This window comes from Phasianus colchicus, chromosome 3, assembly GCF_987193195.1.
Source record: "Phasianus colchicus chromosome 3, bPhaCol1.hap1.1, whole genome shotgun sequence".
Taxonomy (NCBI): domain Eukaryota; kingdom Metazoa; phylum Chordata; class Aves; order Galliformes; family Phasianidae; genus Phasianus; species Phasianus colchicus.
This window is the reverse complement of record NC_143438.1, coordinates 8,784,955-8,797,561: the sequence shown is the minus strand read 5'-3', so window position 1 is coordinate 8,797,561 and position 12,607 is coordinate 8,784,955. Positions and strand designations below refer to the sequence as shown.

General features: G+C 39.7%; 1 protein-coding gene across 23 annotated transcripts in view; it reads right to left on the bottom strand.

Moving 5' to 3' along the window:
* Window positions 1-12,607, bottom strand: part of LOC116226478 (uncharacterized) — a 70,075-nt gene that overhangs the window by 14,927 nt on the left and 42,541 nt on the right. For 15 of the 23 annotated variants that reach the window (XR_016464954.1, XR_016464957.1, XR_016464948.1 and 12 more), the window contains 4 exons: window positions 11,229-11,360; window positions 10,877-11,032; window positions 10,617-10,730; window positions 1,948-2,003 (listed from right to left, as the gene is read on the bottom strand). The exons of 2 other annotated variants lie outside the window; for them this stretch is intronic. Coding sequence is in view for 5 of the 21 variants with exons in the window: in XM_090136895.1 (XP_089993021.1) it covers window positions 11,262-11,360 (99 nt within the window). In the remaining 16 variants the exon portion in view is untranslated. Of the gene's footprint in view, window positions 1-1,610; window positions 2,004-10,616; window positions 10,731-10,876; window positions 11,033-11,228; window positions 11,361-12,607 lie in introns of all 23 variants that reach the window. 6 more of the 23 variants (XM_090136892.1, XM_090136893.1, XM_090136894.1 and 3 more) reach the window with 3 other exon arrangements.

Below are 12,607 nucleotides of genomic sequence, written 5' to 3'. Positions count from 1 at the left end.
GGAAAAACCTGCATGCAAGAGTGTTGATAACACCCCTTCATATTTATATTGGTAACTACAATATTACTTTTTCACATTTAACACACTGCACTGTCTTGGTTAATGAATCCTGACCATTTCTTTGTCCTACTGATTAATATTTTTCTTGAAGTGGAATAAGCTAAATTGATGGAGACCAATACAGCAGTTGCTCTTAGTCCTGCCAACTCTGAGGTGTTTCAGCATCTTGCATCTTCAATCCTTTGTGAAGACCAAGCTCTTTTAAAAGCTTTGGATCCTTTAATGCCCAAATAACTATAAACAACATAGAAGAAGGAGGAATAATTCTCCCAGTTAAGCCTCCCACAGAGACTGTTCTCTGTAACAGCATACAGATGAATAGGCTTTGGATGTTAATTGTAACACTGTGTACTCTTCCACAGCTAATCAGCTCACAGAGTACAGACAAGTAACTTCTATTATCAACTCCATTCCACCACACAGACCATTCTGAAATGCTTCTCCAATAGCTAATTTAGAGACCTCCCGTTGGCTTAGCTCAGGCTGTGGAAGGTTTGTAAACAAGCTGTGTTATTCAAGAGGAATTTATCCTGTCTCTCTCTTACTTTTTCTCTCTCGCCTAAAGAATAAGGATCTAGTGGAAATAGCTGTGTAAGGATGGAAAGCAAAACATATTAATACCTACTGGCAAAAGCACATGGTCAGTGCCTCAAGAGGTTTAGTGTGCAACAAGCAAGAAACTCACTTGCAGACCTAACTAAGTACCACTGCATCATCTTCTGCTTTATGAAGTAAAAATCTGTTGGGGGGTGAAGAGGAAAGAAAGATTACCTTCTCCCTTTCTTTCATAATAGAGTAGTTTTTACCAACAGTATTTATAAACAAATTTGTTTTCCCCCCCTACACACACTGGAATGAGACACTGGACATCCAGAGTTTGTAATAATCCCTTGCACAAAGTTTGTTTGAGTCCCTTGTGTTCATATTCCACTACAATATGTTTTATACTGTTCTCCAGGTAACTGCTACTGATACATATTACAATTTGGATATGGGAAGCTATTTGCACAACATTAGAAATCCACTGAGTGCAGATGTACATTCTTCTGCCATGGAATTAAGGTGCAAAACAAGGATGTTGCCTCCAGATAATGACATTCAACAAATCCTAGTTTATCCTGAAAACCAAAAGAGGAAAAGCATTGAATGATCTAGGCCCTCCTTGCAGCTGAAACACATTTATTAAACTGATTTAATTCTTCAGCCACTGTCTGCAACCTCTTTTGGTCAGTGTTTCTAGCTGGAATCATATTTTTGCAAAGAGTTCAGTATCTTTCTTGACCAATTTTTGACATGGCAAGAGCAGACCACACTCCCCTTCAGCTGATGTTGGTAGCAGAATCCCACTTCTTTAGACAGAGAGTGAGTAATTGTGGTTCCCACTGTCAGCATGAGTATCCCAGGAAACAGAATGCCCCACATAAGTGGCCCCTTTTTTTGTCTTCCACATTGATCATGTGTGACACAGCAGCTTCTTACACAATAAAAGTGAAGAGATTGAAGAGTGTTTTAGAACCACATGAAAATGGCATCTTGTCTTCCCTGTGTACCTCTCACATCCATTTCCTTTGGCTTTTTTCTTGTTAACGAGGAGATGAAAATCTCTGGCATCTCATAGCTCATTATTAATACATAATCATTCTCTGCTGCTCACGGGAGAGGTGCAGAAATTGACAGTAGGCCTCTGAGACAGCATCCTGGTTATGCAATCCCTCTACATAGACAACTCTCAGTGACTGTACAGAAGAAACAACCAGTTGCTGTTATTGCCAATATCTGTTAGACACCTGGAGCATTTGTGGTAAGGCAAACTCTGTCCTGCTTTATCCTAAGGAACAACAGATGTCAAAAGATGTTTTTGAAGATACAGAGAAGTTGGCAGCTTACAAAGTTTCTGTCCATTTTCTTTTTGTTGTCTCCTTTTTCTCCCATTGTTAAAGAGTCTGAAAACAATAACAGAAAGGTGAGGGTGGGTTAATAACAACAGCTCTGCAGAAATGAATTTTGAGGAGGAATTTGAACAAGAAAAAAAAGAGATATCCAGAAGCTGGGAAATAATGTAGCAGCAACCAAGAGAGAGTTCGTCAAACTACATGAGAGTGAGCAAGCTGAACAGACCACTGTCTTTGATACTGTTAACTATGCAAAAGAAACCAGAGCCTTGATGGCTAGGTGAACTGTTGTAATGAAGTGCTTGAGCATGGAGTGGGAAGTTTTGGTGAGACAAAAACATAACTTAATGGTCAGGCATTTCTGGAAGACCAATAAGAAACAATGAGGACATAGGGAAAGTGGGGAAGCAGATGAGTTCATCTAGAGATAGTCAAGAAGAAAGAAAGTAGGATTATCATGGTATTACTTTTATGTATTTAAGGACATGAAACGTTAAAATGCATTTGGGAGATGAACAGAAGAAGACATCAGAGAGAGGAAAGATGGGAAGGGAGCAGTTCAGTCATGCTGGGATGCATCACTGAGGAAGGAAACAGACCAGAAAAAGGCCAGGAACAAAAGCTCTTAGAAGAAAAGAAGGTACATTGATGGGAAAAGCTTGTGACAGAGCCTGTCAGACTTCTTGAAGTCAGTAGCACTCATGACATCTGGAGAAAGTACAGCAACAAGAAGGCTTAGGGGAGGAAATGAAAGTCTCAAAGAGGGTCTCGATGGGAGCAGTGGGACTACTGCTTAAGAAAGATCTGAAAAGGACAAAAAATAGTACATAAAGTCTCTGGATCCTGAAATGCTCTTTGAAGACATTCAATGGTGGATGAAACAAAAACAAAATGTGACCTATGGTTGGGTGTATTTCACTCAAGTACAAAGGAGAGAAGTACAAAACAGGGCTAAAAGAATTAACTTGAGCATCAGTGAAAACAAACGTACAAGCAGGTGATAAGGAGGAGCCTTGGAGCTTCAGGGATAACAGAGTAGCTTTGAAGGTACAGCAGAACAGACAAGGAAAGGGGAAAGGCACATGGACCACTGAAAGAACAAGGCGTGGTGACCATGGAAATTTTTAACCATAAAAAGTCAGAGCTATTTATACTCAATTCAGTTTGTTAGTAAAGGAGATGTCCAGTGTTCAAACATACTCAGGGTTTCAGTAAAGGGAGAAAATGCCTCAAAATGCCAGAATGGTTTGAGTTGGAATGGACCTTAAAGATCAGTCATTTCCAGCCCCATGCCACGAGCAGGATTGCTGCTCACCAACTCAGACTGCCAAAGGCCCCATCCAACCTGGTCTTGAATACTTCCAGGGATGGGGCTTCTCTGGGCAGCATGTACCAGCACCTCACCACCCTATGAGCAAAGAATTTCTAATCTAAATCTACCTTCATCTTGTTTAAAGCTGTTACCCTACTGATGAAGCATCCTTCTCCAGCTTTCTTGTAGGTCTCCTTCAGTGCAGTTCGTGCAATTCTGACTTTTTTTTTTTTTTAAGGAAAGATAGTAAAAGCAAAGGCAATTTACAAAGCTGTATTTACCAAGGATAAATATAGTGTATTCTGGCACCCTTGCTGAGAGGTTGCTTGGTTAATCTGTTCCTTTCTGTTTTGCAGACTAACAAGATTCAGCACTTCCTAACAGCAAATATGTATCAGCATCGGATAAAATTTAAGTCCATGATTTTACATGGATTCTTTCCTTATTTTATTAAGCAAAATACTTCCTTTAAGTTACCTATATGGCAGCACTTACCAGATGCTGCAGTGGCTGAAAACAGCGTGTGCTCTGGTATAGTACTATAATATTATCTCATCTTGTTTAGTCTGTGGTTTGCAGACCTCTTAGGAGACATGGATTATTTCTAAGAAATCTGCAGAAGTGAGTCCAGAATCTTCAGGTTCAGATTTGCTGTACAGGATCTTACTTTCAGTAAGAAATGTTAAGGAATCTATAAATCAAAATAGAACGTCCAGCAACACAGTAGTTTTCTCTCCCTAATTCATGTGGTTGATCAAGAACATTACTATAGAATGGTGATTTAGCATGCACTTGTTTTCCCTTTCCTTAAAATTTATAAAGATTTTTCTTTTTTTCTTCCCAAAACACTCTGGGTTTTATGAAAAGGAGCGTGTCCAGTATATGGCATAATTGGAAGACTGATTTTCCCTCTGCTCATCACTCCTTAGACTATATCTAAATACTGTGTCCCATTTTAGGCCCCTTAGCACAGGAAAGACATTGATAACAAGGTGCACATACAGTGCGAGGCCACCAAGATGTCTGAGATCTTGGACAGTTGCCTGAGGAGGAGAGGCTAAGAGATTAGGTCTTCAGAATGAAGAAGGCCTGGCTTCGGGAGAATAAAAGAGCAGCCTGTCAGTACCTACAAGGGAGTTATCAGGATGATGCAGTCAAGTTCTTCAGGGTGGTGTATGGTGGTAAGAGAGGAGACAACTGGCATAAATTGAAAGAAGAGATATAAAGATTTTGCCCTATGAGTACAGTCAAGCAGTAGAACACACTGCTCACAGAGGCCATGCAGCCTCCTTCGGTGTTTCCAACATCCACTTAGTTAAAAACCTGAGAAACTTGGTCTGATCCCAGATGGGGCCCTGCTGGAGCACCAGGCTCGACTAGAGACAGCCTCTATCATCACGTGAGAGTCTGAACGTGGCAGCCAGTCTCGCTTCTGCAGCATCATAAATCCTGATAAGCGTTGTGACTGCTTTCTTTCCATTGTCATTTTAGATAATGAGAGTACTTTGGTAGGATTTGCATTAAAATGAAAGGAAGCAGACCTAATATCTGATGCTGTTCACTGCCCTTTGCCCTTTAGAGCTATAGAGCCAACAAGTATTTCAGATACCCAGCTTGCTGGACATGAAGAAAAATATGTGGAGTTCTCAAGATACAGTACACTATCTTCAAGATGTAAAATGCTGTATCTTCAAAAGAAAGGAAAATCAAATCATCTACAGCTTTTTATTGTGGTGGAATCGACACATTCATTTCCTCTTGCAATTAAGTCAATAATATCAGAAAAAACATATTTTAGATTACAAAGTTATGCAAATATCTCTATAAATGAAGTGTAGCACTTGGATTCCTGGCAGCTGGCCAGCGCAGCCCTCAGTATAAACAAGTTTGGCTAATTCTGTATTAGCCACTCAGGGTTGTGCCTCTGCTGGATTATTAAGCTAGAAAATGACCCTTCCCTATATGTTTCTCTTTGTGGAACAAAGTGTAATAATGGAGCTGCATTTACAGGCAATAGAATATGTAAATTTTATGCACTGCAATTGAATAAATGTTCAGTACCTTGAGTGAAGTCCATTTAGAAATATGCCCTACTGACTTTAGAAAATGATTGTTGTTCACGGATTCCTGATTGAAACAACAAATGGACAGTGTGAGTGGTAGTTAGCTGGAGGAACAAGCTCAGCAGATTTATTCAGTGAAACAAACCAGGACTCAGAGAGAATCATCTCAACAGTTTACATAACATTTGCTCTGCACGAATCCATAAAGTTTGCCTGTGATGTTTAATATTGTATATATGATTTGGCAGATCCAATGCAATTTTACAGTGAAGCAAGGACACAACAGATGACAACTCTTCACAAAGAAAAAAAAAAAAAGGTAGTTGCATTCACATATTGCAGATGTACTGAAATGGATCTTGGGATAAGTTGCTTTGGGTTTTAGTAATTATTTATTTATCCTCATGTGGGATTGTTTCATTTGCTTTGTTTGTTTTGTTGGGTTTTTTTTGTTTTGTTTTGTTTTTTTTTTTTGCTCTAGGTTTGCACTGTATTGTTTTAGTGCACAGTGTCACTATTGTCTAAGCAAGAACATGTTATTTGTAATGGTCTGAGTACATCATTTACTTTCTCAAATCCAGTGCCAGTTGCTCTTTGTTACCCATCTATAGATACAGGTACTGTTCAAATCAAAATAGGAAAGATGAGAAACTGGCAGACAGAAGACCATACAAAAAAATATCACAGAATCACAGAATAGCTGAAGTTGGAAGGGGCCTCTGGAGGTCCTCTGACCCAAGCTCAAGCAGCAATATCTACATGTGTTTTGCCCACGTAATTGTAACTCTGTGTTGAACTCTGAATTCATTATAACAGATTTTAAATAATTGAACTGCAGAACCTAGCCATGCTCAATCACCCTACACTCTGTGTTTGGTCTAAAGAGAGAGACCTTGAGGAGAGCATTACGAAGCTCTCATATCAGGCTAATTCCTTTGCAGAAAGGACTCGTGGAAGCAGCTCAGTAAGCCAAAGACTTGCAAAGGAGGCCTTTTAGTGATAGGCACAACACACTTATTTGTTGCTCTGCTCAGTCAACAAAAACCATTACAAACACCAAGATGCACAGTTCTGCTTCCTTTTGTGTTTAGTGCCATCAGCAAAGTCCATCCAGAAAAATTTGATAGCAAAACTCCCAAATACGTCTCTTCTCAGAGGACCTGGGTCAGGAACTCTCTTGTTACCAAGCAGCAATATTGCTGTGACTGCAAGGAAAGAGGTAGGGGAAAAAAGCTCTATGTGCAATCTGCCTGTCTAGTATATGGATTGAGATATGAATTCTAGAAGTCCCATGAGATGCAGATATGGCACACTAGCATGTACTGGCCCCTCTGAGCATTGCTTGTCAGCAGTGATAATAGAGTTAGCTGAATACACTCTGCTGAAGAAATAAACAGCATTTTGTATTCAAGCATCACAGCAGCAAGCAGCCAGTCCCATTAGTGCTGAAGGACAGAATCTAAGGTATAATCTCCAGGAAGGTTGTCTACATAACAGCAGCTAAGTCAGAGGAGCAGAATCTAGTTTACACAACAAAATATCCTTGAACTGCTAAGCTGTGGGCAAAGTCTGCAAATCAAATCTAATTACAAGCATGTCTTGGCTGCATAGAGACAGGAATGCTGCAGTGCAGTAGAGAAGCAAGAGAAGGCAGCCAGGGCACTAGTGAATGATTTACTGTAGTCTGTCTTTTGAAATGCATAGATTACATCAGAGAGAGGGACAGCACCTAGCAGCTTTCTCCCTCATTGGTGCTAAGTCTGAAATATACTTCATTTATGTATTTTTTTTTAACACAAAGCTACAGCGTACTTTCACAGCTGAGGATGACAGTGACCCTTTGGCTTTACCCATCTTATTCCAGGCTACAAATAGACTCACCTTGCCATTGTGAATGTATTTCATCTTTCCTCCAGCCCAACTGTTTATCCAACTGTGACAACATTTTGGGATAACATTTTCAAATGGCTGAGATCAATTTCACCATGATTTAACTTGGCACAGCCCTTTAAGTGAAAGCATTTGCTATTACAGACCCTGATAATGGCACCCATAGGTACAATACTGTATTCCAGGAAATCTGTGTTAAACATTATGAATTCCAAAATAGTTACCTCCTCTGGAATAAAATCATTAAGCTGAATACTCTGACTTAATTAGACTTAAATGTCATCAGTGATTCACTCTGTTTTAATAAACTCGTCTGTTTTCATGTCACTTCTGTAATTTATGCCATAAAAAAAGCCAGTTATGTTGTTCCAATGCCTCAGGAGCACAGCTGGAAACTATCAGAAAATCTTTCGGGTCTACCTTCTCAAAGGTTTCCCACCACTGTAACCGATGCAAACAGCATCCATGCAAGGAAAAGGCATCACAGAGAATTTTGTGCCTGTGTAAGATTTAGAGCAAAAGCAGAAAAAAAAAGAGTCCAGGCACATTAGAGGAGGAGGTGTTTTGAGAAATCTGTTATATTATAGAGCTCTGAAAGTGATTAGAGTAAGAAGCAGAAGACATAAAGAAATGGGTATTTATGGGAAAACAATTTCAAAATGGTATGTCTCAAAATTTGCCTGGTAGTTCAGTGGGTTCACTGTCTTCCTTAATTCTTTTGGAAAGTAAGTGCCAGAGCAGTGGGCTGAACCCACCAAAGAACAGGCTTTCTTCAATGTACACACTGTATCCACCCTGACCTGTCACCAGGACAATAAAATTGCCTCAGGAAATCTGTGTCATGTATTAAAGAGGTAAGATGCATTCAGTCCCCTGGCAATTTTGAAGTCAGACTGCAACTTACTGATACACTCTGAGTACACTTTTATCTGAGGGGGCAGGAAAGGAGCTGTGATGAGGAGCTCACCTCTGTGCACTGAATTGAGTAGTGCTTTCATACCATCCTACAGGGAGTTTAAGTACTCTGCAATGGAACTGTGTCTGGTAATGCCTAACGCACAGCCTCATTTTTATGAGGATAATAAAAAAAAACTGAGTGCAAAAAAGAAAAGTTTCTCTAAAAATAATGCTCTTTTCCAATGGGCAAGAACCTGAGCATCATCCTTTACACACATGAACTACCATAGGTTACCTATGTTTCTTAAGGTTGCTGCACACCACTGTGATGTATCCACAGAGAACAGAGTTTGCTGGACAGGAAGCATGCCCCAGTTCAAAGCAGGGAGTAAACAGGTATGCGAATGAAGAAATCATATATGCTACTCATTTACCAGCTCTCAGAGGAGTCCTAATAGCAGAAGTTGATTACACATGCGGAAGGAAGAAGGTCCTATATCTAATTAAACATGTTGGTGGGTGCAGCACTTCTTCCTGTGCTAGGAGCAAACAGAACAGGCAGTGTGCTGATAAAACTAATTGTAATGCATCTCCTGGCCAGATTAACAGGACTTAACACTCACCCTGGTTGATAGCATTTCTAATCAGACACCGAAAGACACTGCCTGAGATTATCTGTGATTAAAAAATAAAGCCAATTAAATGAGCATACAAATACCCTAGGTATATCTTCTTTGTTTGTTCTTTCTCTACACTGAACAGATGTGTGCATTAGTTAGTGATGACTAGATATTTCTGAAACTGTGTTTGTTTTCCATTTTGTTTGAAGCATCTCCACTGGAACCAGATTTGTTTGTTTACCTGGTGCTTGACAAATAGTCTCTGGCACTCAGTTATCAGGGATTCATGCTTGCATTTCCTATTGGAAACTCAATTCTCCTAATTGGTGCTGTAAGCAGGACAACACAAGAGGTGATTTTGCCTCTAGGCTTTTTTAACTGAGTCTGGTATTGGTCATGTTTTTTTGCACTCTAATAAGACTGGGATCTCTTTCATCATCTCTCCTAAGACTTGGGCTTTCCTTTTCTTTTTTTCCGCCCTCTTTCACATACTCTCACACACAGTCTACATTTAAAGGAATATGTTGATCTTAATGACCTCTTGAAATTTACCCTGGGGCTAATCAGAGGCTTGCTGTGTTTTGCTGGCTATATCTATCATGATACTGGATAATTCACAGCCTGCTTTAAAGGCTTCAAACTAGATGATTTACCCCATATTAATGTGATGCTTTTGCATTTTAATAGGCTTATGTTAATATTTTACAAAATGATAAAGCATACATCTGAACTCTCCAGTGACAGAGAATGATGGCATGAACAACATAATTCCAGTAAAGGGCAGCCAATAACATCAGATTTATGGTTTTTGCTAGAGCATCTGCTGTAAGCTTGGACCAGACCAAACCATTTAGTCGAATTTTACCTCTATTCTGATTGTTCAAATGGCTTTTTCCAACCCATCTCACACTCCATATAAAAGTACTCAGGCATAAGAGAAAAGGTAGGGCATTCTGAGTGTAGAACTAAGCTTCCTGAAACTGCTTTAGCATAGAGGTCTTATATGCCTTTGAGAAAAGACCTTAAAGAGAACAAAAGGGATTTCATCACTGATGCTGGAATTTCAGAAGGTAGTACTCATGAGTGGGGTCGTATTTTTCCAAATGGAAGGGAGGCAGCCTGTCAGTATAGCTTAATGTGTCAGGCATCTGTTGCAAGTTGAAAACCAAAAAGCGCAGGCCAGGGAATGAAAACCCATTCCTTCTCTTCAGCTGCACAGCAACTTTGTATTTCAGCTACTCAAAAGGTCACATTTACACTTTTACTAGCCTCTCAAGGGTGAAAACAAATAGCATTTCTACCTTAAAACCTGCTAGTACTTGATGCTGGTGGGGCTGCACCTCAAGTACTGTGCTCAGTTTTGGGCCCCTCAATACAAGAGAGACACAGAGGCTGTGGAGCCCAGAGAAAGGTGGCAAAGCTGTGAGAGATCTGGAGCACAAGTCTTAGGAGGAATGGCTGAAGGAACTGTGATTGTTTACTCCAGAGAAGGAGAGCCTCAGAGGAAACCTCATCACTCCCTACAGCTCCCTGAAAGGAGGCTGTGGTGAGGTGGGTTCAGTTCTCTCAGGTTACAGCAATAAGACAAGAGGGAATGACCTTAAGCTGTTCCCAACCCATCTCAGGGGAGGTTCAGGTTGGATATTAGGAAAAATTTCTTCTTGGAACACTGTCCAGGGAAGTGGTAGAGTCACCATTCCTGGAAGTTTTTGAGAAAAGGGTAGATGTGGCAATGAGGGATGTGGTTTAGTGAACATGGGCGATGGGTTGACAGCCCTGAACCTTCTGATAGATAGCAAGATGGCAAATGAACTTCAGTTCTGCTAAAAGCAGCGTAACACACAAGGAAGGGAGGGAGGAAGGGGGAAGTTGAACTGCTCACCCAATTGGCAGAGTTCTGAAGAAACTCAGTTAACTCAGACTCAAACTCTGAAAGTGCAGTTTGCTGACAGATTGAATGGAAAATGGTGGCTCTCCATCTGAATACAATGAAAGGCTATTTAAACAAACAAAAAAGACAAAAATTGGAATAGGGAAAGGAATGGACAACAATAAAGAAGCGTCACATAAAACCGCTCGTAACGTGAGTTGCATACTGAAATATTATTTCCCCACACTGATGGGCAAAACAATTGCACTTACTGATTTCAAAAGTAAAATTTTGTTCCCAAAGAAGAAAAACACTTTTATTTTCTTCACTTGATGTTATACTTCGTAGTTCTGACAGAGATAAGAAGGCAGCACTTAACAGGGTAAAATATTTAGAAATGCTACAATCTTGAACGCTCAGGTGCTCACCTAACAAAAAGAAAATTCATGTTTAGCTTGTGTTTTCTGGCTTGTAGCAAAGGTGCAAGCCTGCACTTCACCTGCTCCAACCCAGTTCCTCAAGTGCCAAGTAACATAAACAATCTCTAGCATAACGAACACAGAATGCACCGTGGACCATCTGCTGCTGGTTTCTAAATGGATTGCTAGCAATTATAGAACTCACCTGGGATACAAGAGGTTTTCATTCAATGTTAATTCAGGCAACCATGGTAGCCTCTGGCTTACTGGCTGTTCTGGGGGTAGAGCTGCTCGTCTCCAGAAAGCTGAGTTTGTGCTTGAGAGATTTTAACGGCAGCTAGAATTGTTTGTTAAGACACATCAGTGTTAACAGCAGCAGCAAAGGTATCCACCAGTTCTTCTGGCTACTTCTAAAAATATATTACACCATTACTCTTCACACCACATGCAACTGAACTGCAGAGACTGTGACTACGCTTTAAAAAACAATGACACAAAAAGTGACAAAACATTTAGAAGGATAACAATACCATCTGGAATTGAAATCAGTACTATTAATACATAAACTGGAAGACACATTATAATACACGGCTGGTATTTTAAGCCAGTTCTTCCTATTAGTTATTGCAAGGAGATGTAATACAGCTTATCCTATCCCTGTTGAACTTGGGGTTTTCTGGATCTACTTTGAAACATCTGTTTTAGAGTATATTTGATGTTTCCATGTTATGGGAGTTTCCTACCACTCATCTACCTTGCAGGACCTCCAGAACATTTTTTCCAACATTGTATGACTTAAATGAGATATGATACATAATCAGAATGTATGATGCTGACAGTTTTATTATCTCAACAGTGATGGCTTATTACTACTCTTCACTCAATTTCTTAGCCAAAGCACTCGACTGTCTCATTCAATCATCTATTTAATGGATTTCCTTATTTAACACAATAAAAGACCTATCTTGATTAAATTCTCTCTCTTTAAACAAAGATAAACAATTTTCACAGTAGGTCTTCAACACTCAGCTGAAGTATAACCAAACAGATGTCAAGAAATGGTAAGAAGCATCTTAAGAAGCTACTTAAATTATAAGTGGCTTTGTGTAGTTTTTGCATTTGCATCTCGTCCACTTTGAGTGGCAAGAGTGGAGTCTTGCTCTTGCAGCATGGTTGTGTTGTATCCGTATCTATTTATTTAACAAAGAGAAAATGATAAATTAATTAATCAAAATCTTTTTGAAAGAAAATGACCAAGAAAGGACTATCAGATATTGCAGCTACAGCGCTCCACACAATGAGCAGTTGTTGCTTGGGAACTTTAAGAGTCTTGCTCTTTGCCATTAAACAGCAAAAAGGCTTTCAGCTGTAATAACCTTGAATAGTTGTAACGTTCAGGTGCATACACTCTGCATTACATGGAGGAATTGAAACTATGCCTGGCATCTTTAGGTGCTAATGCTAAGTAAAAAAAAAAAAAAAAAAATCAATGGTAATGATTTTTAATGCTCTCTGAGTTTCCACTTTATGGCAGGGAATAGTTTCATACTTACAGGACAGCTAATGAAACAGGGCCATAGTTTT